We start from the raw sequence: 21884 nt of genomic DNA, 5'->3' as shown, positions 1-21884 counted from the left end.
GACCAACATTTCTACCATTCTTGAAAATTGGGTGGTGGTGTTTTTGTTTGTTTTTGTTTTTAACCCAGGCTAGCAATATAGATCAGGGTATTTGGTGGATATTTTTTTGGTAGGATGAAGTAATTTACTGGCAGTATAGGTCAGGATATTTTGGAGGTTTTGCTAGGATGCTATTTTTGTGAAAACATAGATGAGTTATACATGGCACAGTTCTGATATTGGATTAGTTAAATGTAGTATTCACAAGAGAATATGTGAATGTGCTATCACATATCAGACATTGTGTTAAGAAGTTTCCAATCACCAGGCCATCTTTCTAAATGCTTAAATGAGCATTATTAAGTAAGGAACTGATTGGATTTAAATACGTCACATAAGTCATTATGTGGTTTGTTTTGTTTGTTTTAGTGTAATATGTGACTTGAGCTATCTTGATTTTGATTAACTTTTTGTTTAACTATTGTGTGTTCAAATTAGCATGATATGTAAATCCAGCCATTGAGAGCTTTGTTGAAAGATCTTATTATTTATTTTTAAATTTGATTTATATCCCATTTTTACATATGATTATAAATAATAATATAATTATTTTTGTATAACTCCAGGTGGTATACATAATGCTCATATGCCCTGTTTTCCCCACACTTACTGTGAGGTTAGTAGGACTGAGAAAAAATGACTGGTCCAAAGTCACCCATCCAGGTTTCATTCCACAGAAAGATGAGAGCCCATGTCTCTATATTTCTTGTGAGATAATAAACTGGAAGACATTATTCTTAAGTAACTAATGAAGTGTAGTGCGTACAGAAAGAATACTGATCTATATAATTAAGCATTAGCAAACAACACATAAGTTGAGACAGATCTGAGTAAACAAAGATCTATCCAGTCGCCTTCAAAGTTCTAATGGCTGGCAGTGTATAATAAAAGCATACAGACAGTCCTCACTTAACAAGCAGTCATTTAACAACCATTCAGAGTTACAACAGCCTTGGAGAAGTTATTTTATGGTTTATAAAGCACTTCCAGATGTTGTGAAATGTTGTGCAATCCCCAAAGACATATGATTGCATTTCAAGCACTTGGCAACTAACTCACATTTACAGCTGTTGGCAGTATCTCACAATAATTTGACCACAGTTTGCAACATTTTTTGCTGTTTTGAAGTGATGTAGCACACGGCATTGTTATACTGAGCCTTCCTTCGGAGAAGTAATATTAATAGATTCTTAAGCTTCTGATTTCCTATGTAAATGAGTTGGCTGAGTTGTAAGACAGGTAATATATAGTAGAAGTAGGTGTCTGGGTAGGAAAATGCAGCTATTGTGTTCCAAGTCAGTATCTTTGCTTAGTTAAAATAATTTTATAACCTTATAACTAGTTCCCTATGAAAAGGAATTCCTTTAATTCGAGTTATTATAATAGATGTAAAAAAAAGAACATTTATCTGCTTTTTACCCTTCAACATATTATCCAGTAAAACAGCAGCAGGTAATAAAAACAGATTGTGTATCAAATCATATAATTGGCTCATCGTGTGCATGTTTGCTATCGATTAAACTACATATTTTTCTTTTGCATGTGGTTGTCTGAACTGGACCTCAGTCATTGCTTCAAACCAGGAATTAAAAAGAATGGCAGGCAACACAAATCAATGTATTATAGATCTGCTCTATTTGGAGGTTTACTTTTGGATAAATTCTATAACACCTAATTTGTTAGTAGCACCAAACCATTTTTAAGTTGTTAAGCAGTAAATATAAGTATGATTCTCTTCTTGGATTTGCATTTTCAGAGTGAACTAGGGATAGTTCACTACTTACGTACAGTATGTAGAAATATATGTAAATTTGTCCCAGATTTAGATATTCCCTTTCTTAATGAATGAGCAGATGACATTAACTTTCCTCAATTAATCAATTAATTAATTGTTTTATGGTAGACGGTTGTGCGAGCCAGCACATTTGAAGTGGAAGGATATATCTCTGGAATACTCAATGACATCCAGAAGCTCTCCCTCATCAGTTCTAACACCCTGAGGGGTAAGAGCCCTACTAGCAGGAGAAGAGCCCAGTCACTAGGACTTCTAGGAGAAGATGAACCAACTGACATATATCTACACTGCGCTGAACCAGACTGGGCAGACAAATATGGAAACTACCTCAACTGCAACGGTGGAAATAAATCATCTCGAAGGCAGACCTTATGGCCTGATTATAAGCCCATGTTGGACGGGCAGGCTCATTCCAATAGCCTAGTCATGAAAGCGCAATCTCTTGACCCTTCAGAGTTCCAAGGGGCAAATAGCCACTTTGCTCCACTCTCATCAGGTTTTCAGCACCAGCAATACATCCCTGTTCCTGAAGTAAACAGAGAAAATGCTGTAGCAAGAAGACACTCCGAAGAGAACTATGTTCAGCCCTGCCATGGGAGCCAAGCTAATTTGAGACCACCTGGAGAAGGTAGTCCTGGCTCTAAATCAAGGGAAAACAGTTTGAAGCGGCGGCTGTTGCGAACTGTGTTCCCGTCATCCAACCCTTCAAATAAGATTGGAAACAACCCACAGATAAAGGTATGTGTGCTTGGTTCCCTAGAAGGTATTATATTAGTACCTTTCTAGCCTGAGAGCTTCCAAGTTCCAATTCTTAAAGCAAAGATTGCTTTGAGAATCTTCTTACAACTCATCTTCTTGCAACTTGCAAATCATTTCAGGAGGTTATAATTATATTATGAAGATAACCTTAAAATATATGTTTCAATACATATTGCTACATGCACAGTGTATGTATATGTATTTCAATTGCAAGCTATCTTAGAAACCCATTTCTGCTCTCACAAAAACTGCCTGTCAATGTCATTGTTTATTTGAACATAAATTTCTTATCTTATGTAAGAATTAAATGAAACATAATCTAAAACATTAGAAAATTGGGGAGAGGCATTAGCTGGGACAGAGAAACCACCAGAAAAAAAGAAAAAATAATGCAATTTCCACATCAGCCATTTTCATGCAAACTCATAACTCTGAATATTATTCTGGCTGGAAAAATATAAATTTCTATGTATATTGTTTCTTGACTTTCTTGTGTCTCACGTTACTTCCATCTTCTCTGCTATGTGTTTTTATTTTTGCCAAACTGCTTTCCGAAAAATTAAATCCTCTAGTAATAATTTTGTTTCTTCTTTTGATTAAATGAACTGGAGCCTAGCTTAAGACCATTTGTTTTACAAAATATTTCAAGAACTATTTTATTGACATCATTGGTACCAGATTAATTTTGCTCATTTGTAAAGTGGCAATTTAGTAACTATATTGATTGCATAATTATAGTGTCCAGGTCCAAACTATCTAATTTGTGGAGTTGTGCATTTAGTGTGTCTGAAGCAGAAAATAACCAGCACTAGAAGCATGTCGAGACTGGTACTACAGAGCAAAAAGGCAAAGATTAAATCTTTTCACTGGTGCTGAGTTCCAAAGGAAAATGTGGTCTGGCATTGTTATTTGCATCAAGAGGGAACTCCCTTTGGTGCTCGTCAGACTTGAATGATTTCTTTTGCCTTGAAAGAGGGACTTTTTCAGAAAATAGCTCTGAACTTGGCAGGACCAGATCTACTATTTGGCAGAAAGAAAATTTTGGATGTCATTCAAGGTTAGCAATTGTTAAGTGTTTAACTTTTAGCTACATTTTTTTTTCCTGCCAGACATGGAGGAGGAGGAATGCTTGCAGATTTTTTTTTCTCCAATATACCAAAATTAATAGGTAGTGAAATAACATACTGTACCCAAACTGAGAAAATGGAATAATAAATGGTCAATATAGCTATATTTAATAATATGTTAAAGGATTTAGTTAGTTTTATATTAATGCTTTATAGATATATATTTTAGTTTCAACAAATGTTGCTCATTTATTCATTATTCTAGATATTGTTTTCTGATTTTATTAGCACTATTATATTTTTGGTTGTATCTTCTCATATCCCCAGTTGTTATATTTACCAATCATATATATACATATACATACATATGTATGCATATACATATAAGCATGCGCGCGTGTGCGCACACGCACACATACACACACATGCACACATACTTGGCCTTGGATACAAAGATGTACCTTATCTTCAGCTTCTAAGTTTTCTATGAAGCCCAGAAATAAATAAGCCTTTGCTGCTTCTACTGCAATCTATCACATCTGTCCCTACTGTTAAGTTCCTTCTATACCTGAGGAGTTGTATTAAGTGGAACGCATGAAATAAGGTTGTGGAATCAGGGTGAGTTCCATAGAGCTGCATACAGTGGAAAGCAAGGGGCTAGCATAACTCCCATATAAGGGCATGCCAGGCTCAAATGCCTTCCTCTGAGAGTCCCATATGTGTGGAGCTGTTGGTATGTAAGTGCTCTAGATAACTTTTCCCCCCATTTAGCATGGATGTGCACAAAAGGAAAGTCTCTATGCATAGATTTGTGCACATGGAGGCTTTTTCTGAGCTATCTGTAATGCCTGAGCCTTATAGAGAGAGTGTGACAGCAGTTCCGGTTGGAGTAAATTTGTATAGAAAGGTTGGAGAAAAAGGCACGTCTATCTGTAGAGTACCTCCCACATAGGTAGTACTGGGTTCAAGAATTCTCCAAATGTTATATCTGATTCTTCATGATACAGGTAGTCCTCGAGTTACAATCGTAATGGAGTCTGTCTCTCACAGTCATAATTCGTGATGGTTGTAAAATGGGTCAGTCACATGACCAACCCAATTTTGCAATTTTTGTGCTAGTCATTAAACCAATCACCATGGTCATTAAGTGAATCTGTGATAGTTAAGCAGACCAATTTCCATAAAATTGTCATAAAATGCATCTATGCGGCCACAGGACACTGCCAAGGGCTGTAAAGGCAGACCAGTTGCCAAGCAGACAAAGTGCAGTCACATGACTACACCCCCCCCCCGCAACATTTAGATCTTCAAATTTGGGTCACACCACGAATTTACCCAAGTACATCTATCAGAACTTCAAATGGTCCCTAAGCAACTAGTTGTACCTGTAATACAATTGCACCCCAAAGCAGTTGTCTGGTCCAGATTAATGTAACAGTATTCTACAGTGCCATTGTATTCTTTTGTAACCACCTTCTCAAATAAGCACTGAGGACGGAATAATGTTTCAGAATTAAATGAAAATGTAAGCAGCATTATGGTCCAGTAACCATGCTAAAGTGGATGGAGTCTTGATGGAGACAAGAACAGAAAGATGTGAAGTCAACTTACTGCCCTGCCGTGAAGCTTAGCCACTCTTTTTTAAGCCCAAGCACCACCCTGATATTGTAAAAGTAACAGGGAAAACAAATAAAAAAAATAATCTCTATCTGTACTGTCCTAGTCTCTTTGAAGGAGAGGTAGGATATATGATTTCAAAATTTCTATTGTTGGTTCTTCAAAATCGTACAAATAGCGGGTTGGGAAAACACAGTACCTGCAAAAACATGTTTTTTAATATCAATTTTATCCAGCCTTTTTACCCTTCCATATCCCAAACCTGTTCTCAATTTTTTTTTTCAAAAGTGATTATTGCAGTGAGGATCCCAGAATTTTTGAAAGAGATCATAAAGCTGTTCTCTAGCGTCAGTTAGTAGCTGCTAATGGCTAACCAAATTTGGCTTGGTCCAACTATGAGAAGGAAACTGAAGAGAATATGTCCAGAGCCCTGCTGACTCAGAACATATTCATAAATAAAAGAATGATGTGGCAGGAGAGCCCAGCAACAGCAAAATTATGAACTGTGAGCAAAAGAGCCTGCAGATCATCTACTGAACCTAGAATACCTACCAGTGTGGTTTTTTTTAATCTAATCTCTGCTGACAATTCATTTTGCAACTATCATTTTGATAGTCAGCTTTCATTTGTGATCTAGACCTATTTTCCCATGATTTTGTACTATTGCAATCTCGTGAGTGCTGTAAATACATTTAAAATGAAAACATAGCATAGTTAGTTTAGGTTAAATGATGTAGAAATAAATGGAAATATAAGTATGTTTATGTTGCTATTTTTTTTTAAAAAAAGACATAAACAATGTGCTGAATTTATAGTGTAAAAGTTACAAAAGTGGACTCTGAGTTTAAGTACCTGTGGGTGCCCTAGAATACATAAAACAAAGCTGGTGATTTGAACACTCCTTGTTATAATACCTGAAAAGGTATTATAGACAGAAATGAGGAAAGTACATTTCATCAAGTAGTACTAGTAATTGTGTGTGCTGACAGTTCTCTCTTTCTGCATTCACTCGTAATGTACAACGATTGAAATATATACTTTCATATATGTATAGTATTGTATACCCACAGGAGTAAAAAAAAAAAAAAAGCATGTAAGGCAGGGCTGTCAAACTCCTGGCCCACGGGCCAGATGTGTCACATGCTGGCCACGCCCACGCCCGGTTTAGTGAAAGAGAAAAAAGTCCTGATATGTCATTTGATGCTATGAGTTTGACACCCCGATGTAAGGGATGCTATGCAAGATAATTAACTATATTTGCTTGCAGTATAAATATTACTAGCCCAAAATAAGGAGAATCTCTTCTATCCCTCTATATACTTAAATATATATCATTTTTCACCTGATTAATACAGAATTGTAGAAAACATGACCCAGTCTTCTTAAACCATTATCTATTGGTGGCATCACTAGTCACCCAAGATCTGCTTTCTGACATAGATATGTTAGAATTATTGTCAGTATTGCATGGCTGTGCCATAGGTAAGGCTAAATATTCCAGGAAAATAAGTATTGTTTTGTGTTAAGAACTTTTAACCTAGCTTGGAGAGGTAATAAAATATTAAGATTGATAACAATCTTTTTAGAGAAAACCAGGAAATCAGCTCAATAGGAAAGCTAAAACTACTTTTACAGATATAGGCTTTAGTAACAATTTTGCAAGTCTGATTATGCTGTAGCTCCTCCTCCTTCTCCTCCTCCTCCTCCTCCTCCTTATAGTTCATTGAATTAGGGAGACGTGTATCTGAACTGTTTCCAAATACCATTTTCTTCTGAATTTTAAAAAAAGTATCAGCTCTTTAGGCTAGGTATGATCTTCTGGGGCCACATTATTAGATGTCCAGTGCTGCATGTGGTCCAAAGGCCATGGGTTGGACACATCTGTTCTAAATTCTTCAAAAAAGAATCAGATTCCTTTTGAATTAAGTCTGTTCCAACATAATGCCAGCACCGATTCTATAAAATGACTTGCAGTAAGTTTTTTCCCAGGAGAGGACGAATGAACATATCTAGGTAGTTATACTTTCTCTCACTCTTTTATTGCAGCTAAAGTTAGATTTCTAACAAAGCATTTTGAATTCATCTTACTTAATTCTTATAAATGGTATCTTTAATATATTAATATATCTGTGATGAATGTTTTAGCTTTGTGATATCACAGTATCCTTCTGGACTGCCTCAGAAAATCCAGAGTGGGCGACTTCCTCCAGGGCTAGATCCAGTTGATGTTGGGAGAAGCTCAGCTCTACATTCCTGCAATGTAAAGGGCCCCACAGCTCAATTCTCTTCCTATTCTTATTTAACATTTACATGAAATTGTTGGGTGAGGTCATTCAACGACACAAGGCTATATACCATCAGTTGTACATTTCTGCTGTAGACCACCCAAGTATTAGTTCCTAGGTTCTTTCCCGGGTTTTGGAAGCTGTGGGAGTTTGGATGAGAAGGAACTGGCTTTTATTCAACATAAGACTTAATGAATTTGGGCTTTAGGACCCAGGGGATTTTCCCTCTTTTATTCTGGACAGAGTAAAACTCCACCCCCCCACCCCCAAAGAGTTGGCACACAAGTACCTCTAGATTCTGGCTCCCAGTTGATGAGCAGGGACCAGTTGTGGTCAGGTGCACCTTGTGCACACACAACAGTTGTGGGCAGGTACGCCTGTGCACAACCTCATCTTTTGCACTAATTATGCCTCTTCCTAGAAAATGATTAGTTTTTAGTCACTCACACCTAAGTTACTTCAAAGTGCTTTACATCTGGCTGTCCTTGAAGAGTATTTTGGAAGCAGCAGTTAGTCCAAAATGCAATGGTATATCCATGTAAGACATGGGCATTGAAAGTTCCACTGGCTCCCAACAGGTTTCTGAGTGCAATTTAACATGGTATTAGTCAACTATAAAGCTCTATATAGAATGGAGCCATTTTCTTTTCAGAACCACTAATTCCCAATTTTGTATTTGCTCATCCCACAAGATTTGTCAAGGTAGGCACAGTCTGAGTCCTTTGAAACAGCGCCATTGAATGGGACCTAGGAAATATGCCTTCTATGTCATGGCACCTGCCCTATTGAACAGAATCTTCCCTGAGATTTGGGTGGCCACAACTCTCCTAGCGTTCCATAAGATCCTGAACACCTGTCTTTGTCCTCAGGTTGTTAGCAGAGTCTGAAATGTATGGTGCAGTTGGGGATTGTTTTAGGGGGTGTTAGCTTTGCTATGATATTATTTTATTACTTTTTGATTGAAAGAGGTAGTTATACAGGTAGTCCTTGACTTACAACATTCTGTTTAGTGACTGTTTGAAGTTACAACAGCCCTGAAAAAGGTGACTTAGAACAATTTTTTACACTTACAACTTGCAGCATCCGCATGGTCACATGTTTCAGGAGATTGGCAGCTGCCACTGTCCCAGGGTCATGTGATCACCATTGGTTACTGTCCCAAAAAAGTCAATGGGAAAGCCAGATTCACTAAACAACCACATGATTCACATAACAACTGCAGTGATTTGCTTAACAGCTGTTACAAAAGAGGCTGTAAAGAAGGGCACAACTCATTTAACAAATGCCTTGCTTAGCAACAGAAATTTTGGGCTCAATTATGGTCATAAATCAAGGACTACCTGCATACCTGCATATAAAATAAATGGACCAAAATGTATTTATATTCTATTTTACAGAGTGGGCGAACAACAGGGAATAAAAGCAGAGAAAAAGAAAGTCCCTTCAACAATAATAATATGGAATATATGCAGTAGCTGAAAAATTGGGTGTTCAGAATAGAACCTATTGATTGAGTCTTCTAGAAGAACATAACACTACTTCCTTCTGCTACAGATCACCTTTATATTGATCTGATAAAAATTTCATATGAAATTCCAACCGTTACAGCTTAGCTCAGCTGGCATCATCCATGTACAAAAGGGATACTTTAGCAGGCCTTGAAGTTCTAGAAATATAAGAAAGCCTAAAGGGATAAAGAAACTTAAAAGCTGCAAATTGAGGGCCAAACTTGCTGAGAACATATTAAAAAATACATTTTAAACGGTTGCCTGATTGAACTGGTAGAGATTGTAAAGAGAGAGTAATAATAAAAAAAATGGAGAATTAATTTTAAACAACATTATTTCACATAATTATCTATAGCAGATCCCCTTTCTCTATAATAATGTTGTTAAACATAATATATAATATATATTCTAAATTTGCTTATTTAAAAGTTGTGCATATAAAATCTTGGCAATATAGAAGATTTATCACATATTTTTATTAGAGTCCCATTGTTAAAATACATTTTTGTTTTAATCTCTTTTTCAGCTTTTAAAATTTATAATTAGAATGGTTTTTTTTGCGAATAAGATACATGATTGAATATTGAATAGATATGTAAAAGGTTCTGCGGCATGAAATCTAATTGTATAACTTTGTGGTATATATATTTTGAAATAACACCTGGACAATGACCAAGTTAAACTATTGGTCTTGTAATGTATTAAAGGTGTTATAACAAGAAAGAAAAGTAGCTTATTCAGGTGACATATTTTTTTGAGAATATACAATAGTACAAATGTTTTTCTCTACTGAACTTCTAGTACCATTAAAACAGTTGGGAGGGGGATTGTGATGCCACACAAGATACTTACGTCTTTGAAACTCAGCTAAAGATAATAAACACTTTGCTTGTTGACTGCATGTGATAGGTTCTTTACCTAACTTTATATGACTTTAAAAATAATAAGATTTTTATTTCTCATCCCTGCTCTATCTCCATAAATATGAAATTGCACAAGGTGGTGATTGTACAATACCTGTCATACATATGCATATATACAAGCCAAGAAAATTGTGGTGGCATAGACTTTCCATAGAAGAATAGAAATTGCTCAAGAAACTCATCACCATTTGAGAGGGCAACAGGGAATACGGGCAAATTCTTGTTGAATGTTAGAAGAAATTTCCTCACGGAAATAGTTAAAGAATGGAATCAGTTACTCTGAGAGATTGTGGCTTCCCTCTGCTGAATGGTTTCAACTGAAGACTAGACAATCATGTATCAAGTATGCTTTAATTTGGACTTAGATATTGAATTGGCTCATTATAGTGTGTGTGTTTGTATTGGGCAGTTTCCCCCCCAAGATGGCATTCTCTACAATCTATATGTGTGCTATTTTGAAATACAAAGAATATTCTAATCTCCATTCAAACAGTTGTTTCAATAATTCCATTTATGTAGATTGCATCAGCACTGATTCAAATACATTTAATGTATTTGTCTGAATTGACAGTTCTGCTAATGATACATTTTCTTCTATTCTTTACAAGCCAAACCCCTTCTTCAGGGCACCCCAGCACTGGAGTTCACCACACAGTCCTGCAGCCAAATCCCAGTCTCTTCCCTCTGACCAGCCTGTGCCTGATTATGCTAGGATTTCAGAAGCTGGTGATTCCCCTCACAAGTCCCCAACCATTGAACATAGAATTGGCTTGCCTCAAGGTAGGCCATCGCCAGCAGGGTCCCCACGGAACAGACACACCCAAACCAGCTCCAGCAACCTTCACCTTCCCCTGGATGCGAAAACACAGCCAAACAGTGAGGATCCAGCAGTGGTAACTCATGAGCAGTTCAAAGCTGCATTGAGGATGGTGGTGGACCAAGGAGATCCTAGGACAATGCTAGAAAGCTACGTCAAGATCGGTGAAGGATCTACGGGTATTGTCTGTATTGCTCGTGAGAAGCATTCTGGAAGGCAGATAGCAGTGAAGATGATGGATTTACGAAAGCAGCAGCGGCGAGAACTCCTTTTTAATGAGGTAACCAAATTAATAGATATTAAATGTAACCTTATTTGCACAAAAGTAGACAGTAATGTCAGTGAGATGTAGTACTGCGTCTACAAAAGAGGCAGAAGAAAGATTATTCATTTGGCTTTTAGAGATTGCTTTTGGTGCCATATATTCATATCATTTCATAACTCACTTTCATCAGGGATTCTGTGCTGGTTTAAAAGCAGTTTGAACTTCTGCGTTCCCACTCTATTAGAGGTGCTGGAGCACTGAGTCGATCTATTTCCAGATCAACTGTGATGCAGTTGAGATTGTAGCAAAGCTGGAGGGAAGTGTTTTACTTTTTAAAAACGATGTACTTCTACTTCCTTATTTAAAAGTCCTCTTTCTCCCCTCTTCCCCCAAATTCCTGAGCTTCAGGAAAATGCTGGCAATCTGGCCTCCAGAACCTAAACAGTAAAAAGCAAGTGTGAAATTGACAAACATTTTGTCAGCTTTCCTCTGAAAGGACTACGGTGTTGGGTTTTGTTTTCTGTTTTACGCCCCACCCGCTTGGTCACCAGTCTCAGAAAAGGAGATACAGTCCATCATTAAAAGTTTAAAGAGCAATAAAGCTTCAGGAGAGGATTTTCTACCAACTGGTGAGGCCCTGTATTAGCAGGCCTTTTTACACACATAAATAATAACCTGCCATATACCGGATGGGTGGAAGATGGCAATAGTTGTCCCCATATATAAAAAAGGAAATAAAAAGGATCCTATTAATTATAGGCCCATCAGCCTGACTGACATTGTAGCAAAAATATATGCTAGGTACCATTTGAACAGAATTGAAATCTGGGTAAAGGAAAACAACATCCTCACAGAAGAACAAGCAGGTTTTAGACAAGGCAGATCTACTATTGATAACTGCTTTGTCTTGAATCATCTAATTGCCAAATATGCCTGTAAGAGAAGACCCCTGTTTGCTGCTTTCATAAACCTTACAGCAGCATTTGATATGGTAAATAGAGACGTACTATGGAGTAAACTGACATCTTTTAAAATAGAACCCAGACTCCTGGCTTCGATTAAAGTCCTTTACACAAGTACCTGTTTGAGGGTGCGATATGGGGTTAACGGGGCCCTGACTAACAGGATTTGCACAAATAAAGGGATAAGACAAGGTGTATCCTGCCCCCATGATTATTTAATTTATACATCAATGACTTGCCAGGGTTAATGAAGGATACCATGGTACACGTGCTGATGATCTTAAATACTTACTGTAACAGCTTGCTTTATGCTGATGATATGATTTTATACACACACATACACACAAGTAGGATTACGTAGGCTATTAAGAAGATTTAGCTCTTATTGCCAGGATAGCTCTCTAATCATTAGTAAATCTAAATCAAAAATAATGGTGTTTGGAAGAAACCATCAGAGACATAGGTGGCAATTGAACAGGTTAATGCCTTTGTATATTTGGGCATAACTTTTTCCAAGACTGGATCTTGGGCCTGCCATCATCAACCGAGTACATTTAGAGCAAAAGCCCGTTTGAAGTTATTGCTCAAACTAAAAAAATCATAGTTATCCAGGGTCCCTAGTCCCATTAATCAAGGTTTATAGGCTAAGGTTGCCACAGTGCTCTTGAATGGAGCAGAAATTTAGGGTCTTTACTCAACCACAGTCCTAGAACAAACACAGTCCCAGCATTTGAGATGTATTTTGGGTGTAGACCCAAGAACATCTGCTGCAGCAGTTAGAGCTGAATTGGGAATTTATACAATTCAGGCATTATCTAAAATTAGAGCTTATAACTACTGATGCAAAGTTAATGAAATGGAGACTGATAGACTACCCAAATTATGCCTACTAGAGCAAATAAAACTACAATCACAAACCTCCTGGATCATTAAACTAACGAACATTGTAAGAAGCTGTGGTCTTCCTATCTCTTGTGTAACAGGAGAACAATATAAAAAAAGAGTTGCCCAAAGAATTAAGGATATAGATGCACAAACTGATATAGCTATCCTTAGTAAGGTAGGTAACTTGAAATGGTTGAGTAAATACAACCATTAAATACAACCACTGCTACTTGAAGTCACAACTCCCAAAACATCTTAGGGAGTTATTCACGAGAGTGAGATTTGAACAGCTTGATACAACGGTTAGATATGGGAGATTTCATGCAATACCGTACAATGAGCGTCTGCAGTTGCGGTGCGGCAGAGGTAGAGGACCTGGCTCACATCCTATTTGATTGTTGCCTGTATAAGAGGATGAGAGACAGGTATCTTGGTCTATATATCAGACGAATGACCCATTGGGATACCCATATCAAAATAACTTACCTTATGTTTGGCCAGAACTTGAAAATAACATTTAAAGTAGCACAGTATTTAAACAAAATGACTTGGTTGAGATCTGTATATGTGGGATGGATTGGGGTAGACTGCAAGGGCGACTCCGAAATATAATGTTATTATATTTTATCTATATCTTAAATTATTGTACATTATTACAATTTTATTTTGGATTGTATTTTATTACTATTTCATCTTAAATCGTATTTTGTCTAGATTCCATTTTAAATTGTATTTTATCAAATTTCACTTTGAATTGCTTTTATTAAATTTTAGTAACAAATTGTTGCTGGAACTTTGCACTTTGATATGGCCCAAGGGCTAATCAATAAAGACTTATTATTATTGTTTTCTGTTTTACTTTTATTTTAGTAAGTTTTGTAGAATCTGGGCAGAACAGTGATTTTCATTCCTTGATCTCAGCATTATGAATTGACAGAAGCAGAAGCAGAAAAATCTGTGAGAGTTTCAGGAATGAAAATGATGATACTGTAGTGTGGAAGTGCTTGAAAATCATTATCATTTAGTCAAGGATATAATAGTCTTTATTCCAACCTTCAGTGTTGCCCTTCAGGTCCAAACTGCTCAAAGTTTCCAGGAAAAGAAAAATATTGCAATGTGGAATAACTTTTTGAATTATCAGTGTTTTCTCTTTTGCCATCTTTCTTAAGGTTGTGATAATGAGGGACTATCAGCATGACAATGTGGTGGAGATGTATAAAAGCTATCTTGTAGGTGATGAACTTTGGGTGCTGATGGAATTTCTCCAAGGAGGAGCTCTTACAGACATTCTCTCTCAAATCAGGTAAGAAAAAAGCAGGAATATATTGATTCCTCTCTTCTAATTCAAAGCACCCATCTTGGGGTGAGCTATTTAAAAATCTCTGCCTCTGTCACAGACCATTGAAATTCTGTGTAGAGAATCTGTGGCTTATAAATTGCACATAGTTCCAGGCTTTGCATGCAGCACAATTTGCTGCACCATATTATAGAACAGCCAAAGAATGTAATTTCAATCATAAGGAATATCCAGGAAAACTGTGATAGGAGATGTTGAGGAGACAAAAGAAAGGGAGCACTGCTTCAAATAGTTAAAGTATCACATTTGTTGACATACCGATGATTCCTATTACTTTAATTCTTGGAGAATAAGAATACCAATAATGCCTAGTCATGAGAAATAATTAGCTCCTGGGGGTGTCCTGAGAACTATTTTCACATATTCAAATTTAGCAATTTTCCACTAGAGCTGGGAAGGAGGATGATAAATATTGTTTTGTCATCTGAGTATTGTCTTGTATGTGTGTAAAACTTGATTTTGGAATTCCAAATCACTTATTCTGAATGTCTTGACTTTCTGTACTTTTTAAGAATGGTTGTTCATAATTCTTACTCTTAATGGAGCAGGAAGTGTCATAAACATCATGCATGCTATAAATGAACATTTAATTAATTGTTGCTGTATGAAATTAAGTTCCTCCCACATACAATTTTGGCTGCTGTATTTCAGACTGAATGAAGAGCAAATTGCTACAGTATGTGAGTCAGTCTTGCAGGCACTCGCCTACCTGCATTCCCAAGGTGTGATTCACAGAGACATTAAGAGTGACTCCATTCTCTTGACTCTTGATGGAAGGGTAATTCTTAATTTGTTTCTTTCATCTTTTTTTATTTCCTGCATTTTTTTTCCCCTTGGCTTCTCTCTTTGCCATAACTCAGGAGCAATATGTGCTTTGGTAAGTAGGAAGTTCAAGGTTCAGTCCCCAGCATCTATACTTTAACATAAGCAAATTAGGCAAGGGACCATATACACAGCAATTGTGTGAATTGCTTTTAAAATATAAATAATCTGCCAATTCTTTCGATTCAGAGAATTCAATTGGAATTCTCAGGCATGGCCCCCTCTGCATTTTTTGTTCCAGCTGGACCTGTTGACTTGCCAGGGATACATCTTATCGTATAACCAGGCTCCTTACTAGGCTCCTTTAAGAACCTGTGTGGGCATGGAGGCGATGGTTGGTTGGATCTAGGAGGTGATCAGTGCCTCTTGAGGAGAGGGGGAGGTAGAAGCCATCTTAAAAATCACCTATATTACACAACTATTACTCTGTCTTCAGCTTTCTCTTTTGGAGAATGTTTTTGAGATCGTGGTGGAGCTTCAGTTACAGAGATCCCCTAGAAGAAGCTGATTTTCTGGGCCCACATTCTTTTGGACTATCAGTGAGGAGCTGGAGACACTATGCAGCAGTGGTTCCATTACTTTCAAAGCAAATGGTTCCAGTATGTTGTAGGGGCAGAAGACATCAGTTTAACAAGTGTCTCTTTGTGGAGTACCAGACGGCTTCTCTGTGATATTTTTAAACATTTGCATCAAACTGTTGGGGGAAGATTCATTTCAAAATTCTGACTTAACCTGTAAACCCTGTATGACTCATTTATCAGTATCTTCAGTTTCATCTCTTATAAATGGAATTAACCTACATAATATGCTTCTCATACTAAGAGTGGGCCCTCACTTGGGGAGGTATAGGGGGCAGGGATCCAGAAGAAATACTGCTTGGTGATTGCCACTTCTCTAAGGGATATCTTCTTCCTAGAAACCAGGTGATGTAACTATAACATCTTTCTGGACAGCTGTCCGAGAATAGCGGGTGGGTTCTTTTGACTTAAGTTAGTTTATATTATCTTTAATTTGTTTTTCTTTTTTAATTGTGCTTGTGTGTTTTGTTTTAACTCTGGGCCTAGATTTGTGATTATATATGTAGTTGAAGTGATTTTTAAATGAATTAATACATTTACTTTGAGGGAAGAAAAGCCTCTACTATTATATTTAAGAGAGAAAATTTTTGCTAGACAGGTTTCAAAAGCATTAAAAATATACACTGCTCAAAAATATAAAGGGAACACAAAAATAAGACATCCTAGATCTGAATGAATGAAATATTCTTATTAAATACTTTGTTCATTACATAGTTGAAAGTGCTGACAACAAAATCAAACAAAAATTATCAATGGAAATCAAATTTAGCAACCCATGGAGGTCTGGATTTGGAGTTACACTCAAAATTAAAGTGGAAAAAAAACACTACAGGCTGATCCAACTTTGATGTAATGTCCTTAAAACAAGTCAAAATGAGGCTCAGTAGTGTGTGTGGCCTCCATGTGCCTGTATGACCTCCCTACAACACCTGGGCATGCTCCTGATGAGGTGGTGGATGGTCTCCTGAGGGATCTCCTCCCACACCTGGACTAAAGCATCCCCCAACTCCTGGACAGTCTAGTGCAACGTGGCGTTGGTGGATGGAGCGAGACATGATGTCCCAGATGTGCTCAATTGGATTCAAGTCTGGGGAACAAGTGGGCCAGTCCATAGCGTAAATGCCTTTGTCTTGCAGGAACTGCTGACACCCTCCAGCCACATGAGGTCTAGCATTGTCGTGCATTAGGAGGAACCCAGGGCCAACCACACCAGCATATGGTCTCACAAGGGGTCTGAGGATCTCATCTCGGTACCTAAGGGCAGTCAGGCTACCTCTGGAGAGCACATGGAGGGCTGTGCACCCCCTAAAGAAATGCCACCCCACACCATTACTGATCCACTGCCAAACCAGTCATGCTAGAGGATGTTGCAGGCAGCAGAACATTCTCCACAGCATCTCCAGATCCTGTCACGTCTGTCACATGTGCTCAGTGTGAACCTGCTTTCATCTGTGAAGAGCATAGGGCGCCAGTGGCGAATTTGCCAATCTTGGTGTTCTCTGGCAAATGCCAAACATCCTGCATGGTGTTGCACAACCCCCACCTGTGGATTTTGGGCCCTCATACCACCCTCATGGAGTCTGTTTCTGACCATTTGAGCAGCCACATGCACATTTGTGGCCCGCTGGAGGTCATTTTGCAGGGCTCTGGCAGTGCTCCTCCTGTCCCTCCTTGCACAAAGGCAGAGGTAGCGGTCCTGATGCTGGGTTGTTGCCCTCCGGCCTCCTCCACCTCTCCTGATGTACTGGTCTGTCTCCTGGTAGCGCCTCCATGCTCTGGACACTATGCTGACAGACACAGCAAATCTTCTTGCCACAGCTCGCATTGATGTGCCATCCTGGATGAGCTGCACTACCTGAGTCATTTGTGTGGGTTGTAGACTCCGTCTCATGCTACCACTAGAGTGAAAGCACCGCCAGCATTCAAAAGTGACCAAACCATCAGCCAGAAAGCATAGGAACTGAGAAGTGGTCTGTGGTCACCACCTGCAGAACCACTCCTTTATTGGGGGTTGTCTTGCTAACTGCCTATGCTTTCCACCTGTTGTCTGTTCCATTTGCACAACAGCAGGTGAAATTGATTGTGAATCAGTGTTGCTACCTAAGTGGACAGTTTGATTTCACAGAAGTGTGATGACTTGGAGTTACATTGTGTTGTTTAAGTGTTCCCTTTATTTTTTTGAGCAGTGTACAATATTGGATTGTATGGGTCTGGCTGCTTATCTCTATATTACAGCTTTTGTCTGTCTTCTCCTACAATCTCTTTACTTGCCTATTTCCTCCCCCTACTTTTCAATATTGATGTTACTTTGCTTTCTTTTGTGTAGGTGAAACTCTCTGATTTTGGCTTTTGTGCACAAATCAGCAAGGATGTACCAAAACGGAAATCCTTAGTAGGAACACCATATTGGATGGCTCCAGAAGTTATTTCAAGGTCTCCATATACCACTGAGGTAATTATAGCTCCACAACCTGAAAGAGGTGGCAGTTTGAAATATTTTACTAGCTCCCTTTCAGCACCTACCCTTTAAGATTATGACAAAGTATGACTCAATGTCTCCTCTTGCCCTCTGTATTATTATTTCTGATGCATGTAATTCTGTATGCTGGAAACCATGTTCAAATAGAATGCAAAAAGTTGGCTGATCTGGCTTTCTCATCTATTTCAGCAACTTACAGCTATACATCAGTACACAGTTGGCATCACTATAAGACTGTTATAATAAAAATGTTACATTCATGATTTTTTGCCGAATTTGTTACAGTGAGCGTAAAAATAAATAACAGAAGCAATGGCACAATAGTGAAAGGAAGATAAAAATGCCCTCTTGATGCAATGCTAAAAAAGTTTACTTTATAATCTTTCAGGTTCTTTGGTATCTCAGCTGGGAAAGTCTCTTAACTCTGAAGGAAGTAGAGCATCTTTCTGCACATCATCCCCTCACACAGTCTTTTGTTTTGGCAGGTAGACATCTGGTCTTTGGGAATCATGGTAATTGAAATGATTGATGGAGAACCTCCCTATTTCAGTGATTCTCCAGTCCAAGCAATGAAGCGGCTCCGTGACAGCCCTCCTCCCAAATTGAAAAACTCTCATAAGGTGAATATATTTATAAAAATTTCCAACTCTCTATGATGTAGCAGCTGAATATACTTCTAAATATTATACACAAAAATATTTAGAAATAGCATGAACAATGTTTGCAAGGAATTCCTCTTGCTGTTCTTACCTATTGCTATTTTACAAATGTGCATTCTTGGGGAAACCAAACTTGACCATAAATCTACACTCTTTAAATTGTATGTACTTGCAATGAAGCAAATATTCATGTAGTTAACACAAAAGCTAGCATATCATACAGCCTTCCTATTTCCGTTCTTAGGCTTTCTAAGCAATAGAGTACTGTGTCTGAAGTAAGCAATAGAGTACTGTGTCTGGCAATCATAGAATCATAGGACTGAAAGGACCTTGGAGGTTTTTTAGAACAACTCTCTGTCCATGCCAGGAATGCCATCATGGACAAATAGTTGTTCAATCTTCTCTTACAAGCATCCAGCAATGGAGTACCCACAACTCAGGAGGCAAGCTGTTCCACTGATTAGTTGTTCTCACTGTTGGAAATTCCTCCTTATTTCCAGGTTGGATCTCCCTCTGACAAGCTTCTGTGGAATTGCTTCTTCTCCTGTCTTCAGATGCTATGGAGAATAAGCCTCCTTTTCCTTTAGGTATTGGAAGATTACTATCCTGAGCCTTCTCTTTGTTAGGTTAGACATACTTAGTTCCCTTAGCCATTCATCATACAATTTAATCTCCAGACCCCTTTTTTGTTGTTCTTCTCTACACTTTTTCTAAGGCTTCAGCTTCATTTTTGTATTGTGGTAACCAGAACTAGATACCGCATTCCAAATGTGGCCTCACTATTACCCCCTGCTGTGATTTTGTTATCATCCCTCTTGATACAGCGTAGGACTGCATTGGCTTTTTGGCAGCTTAAGGAGTGGTCCATATGGATACCAACTGGTAGATCTCTCTCATAGGTGCTACTATTGAGCCAAGTACTTCCTATCCTATACCTGGGCATCTGTTTTTTCCTACCAAAATGCAGGGCTTTACTTTTCTCACCACAAAACTGCATCTTGTTGATAGGGTCCAATGTCAAGATCCTGAATCTTGAGCCTGTCTTCTAAAGAGTTAGCAATTCTCCCCAGCTTTGTCTCATCCATATGGTAACACTCTTCTGTATATAAGAAAAATCACATAGATCTAAGGTCTGTTCAGATGCTAGAGATGGCAGAATTTTGCTTAAGCGTAACTCCTGCAGACTGTTGCTGGCATCTAGTGGTGAATGCAAGATACATTTTTTTTCTAACAAAGAAACCTGTTAAAAAATAAATTTTAAATCAAATCCTGGATTTTACAGATCTAGTGGTGTAGGAGGTGCTTGAGAATGAGAACAGATGGCTATTCAGCCTTTGTCTAGAGACCTTAAGTTAAAGGGTATGTGCAACATCATGACTTTCATCTAAATCATTATTCAGAATCCAAGAGAGTACTTGTGGTATTCCAATTGAGAATATTCTCAAAACTGGTATGGGGACATGAATAAATATTCTCAGTCATTCAACCTACTATGAATCCTTCAAGTAGCTGTATCATCTAGCCTTCATTTTGCCATTTTATTAATGAAGATCTCATGAGAACCATATATGAATGGTTTACTGGTTTACTTTGTCTATTCCCCTGATAATTAAGTTAGTAAGTCTGTCAAATACAAGATAAGGCTTAACTGGTATGATTTGTTTGTGAAAAATGTTGGCTCTCGTTAAGTGTTGCATTCCTATCCAAGTGCTCATAAATACATGGTTTAAAAATGTCTTTACAACTTATTCAGTAGAGGCACCAAAATGACAAGTCTAAATTCTTGGATCATCATTCTTTTTTTTGAAGATAAGAACAGTATTTGCCCTCCTCCAATCTTTCTGGACTTTTCCATTTCTCCAGGATTTTCAAAGATTATAGTTAGCAGTTCTGTCATCAGTTTTGCTTGTCTACTTATCTTTCTATCAGTGGCAAATGATGGCCAGCCAGGGGATTCTTTTTCTTCATAGGGAAGACAGATGTAAAATACAGGTTTTAAATGTTCTGAAATATTCCTCCAGCCTTTTTTGTTATTTTAAACATTTCCCACAAGCCTCTCCGTGTTGTAATGACGAGGCAGTCGAGTTGTTTGATCATGAACAACTGAATCATGATGATCTTTATTGGAGTCTAGTCTTGCACTTATACACATTTTTAATTATCCTCCATCATTGGTTAACTTTGGTTACTGCTTAACTTTCGTTACTGTTTAGCACAGTAATCCATACAATTAATTATCTCTAGTTAAAGTCTAACATATGTTTACTTCCTCTGTCTAATCCTCCTTTAGATTAGTGACTTTGTTTACCTGAGTTGTATTTTCTTGGAAACATTCTTTATATGAGGTTTGCCATCCAAGATTGGAACATTCCTGCAATTACAACTCTACATATCCTCGTTTTTTATTTATGAATGTATCGCGATTGTAGAGGATTAAGAGAGGGGGAAGCAGAATGAAACAATGCAAATAAATTTGGAATACATTGAATAAAACAACAGGTTGCAATTAGTACAATAATAATAATTATAGCATATAAGAAAAACTGTCTGAGCCAAGACCAATCAGGGAGCCAATTGGTTAGCTACTCAAAACGTGAGTAATGAGCATGGATATTATTTTGAATGTATGATTGTAAATTGGCAAGCTCATCCTCAATAGTTTTATTCAAAGAATGAAAATGCACAGCACATCCACTGTGTCCAACTAATGTACAGAACCCTCCCTGACGGGCTAAAAGATAAGACATCTTGATTTAAGTCTTCTATTTCATGCTGCAAATCATGAATAATAGCGGCGGTAGCACTGATGGATTTTTCAAGTCTGCAGGTGAGACCAAGAATAGATTGTCTGTTTTTTGAGCAGTTATGCAGTTATAAGAGCCTAGAGTAAGGACTCCTGTAACAGCCCCTGCCAATGCACGGCCAAATGTACAACCAGAAGACAATTGTGTGTCAATAATGACTTCATCATTACATGTAGGCCCCAGAGAGGAACGCCGCTGTCGAGTTGATGGGAGCGTACCTATTTGAACAGGTAGAGTAAATTAAGCTATAGTTGCACATTGAT

General features: G+C 37.8%; 1 protein-coding gene across 3 annotated transcripts in view; it reads left to right on the top strand.

The window, feature by feature from the left end:
• The window catches only part of PAK6 (p21 (RAC1) activated kinase 6), a 72445-nt gene that overhangs the window by 42057 nt on the left and 8504 nt on the right, over positions 1-21884 (top strand). For all 3 annotated transcript variants that reach the window (XM_087921818.1, XM_026710303.2, XM_087921819.1), the window contains 6 exons: positions 1943-2572; positions 10602-11090; positions 14092-14225; positions 14931-15057; positions 18006-18131; positions 18644-18778. In XM_087921818.1, the coding sequence (XP_087777944.1) occupies positions 1943-2572; positions 10602-11090; positions 14092-14225; positions 14931-15057; positions 18006-18131; positions 18644-18778 (1641 nt within the window). The remainder of the gene's footprint in view (positions 1-1942; positions 2573-10601; positions 11091-14091; positions 14226-14930; positions 15058-18005; positions 18132-18643; positions 18779-21884) is intronic.

This window comes from Pseudonaja textilis, chromosome 1, assembly GCF_049901715.1.
Source record: "Pseudonaja textilis isolate UNSWEBS1 chromosome 1, rPseTex1.2, whole genome shotgun sequence".
Classification (NCBI taxonomy): Eukaryota; Metazoa; Chordata; class Lepidosauria; order Squamata; family Elapidae; genus Pseudonaja; species Pseudonaja textilis.
Note: the sequence above shows the minus strand (reverse complement) of the source record. Positions and strands in the feature narration are given on the sequence as shown.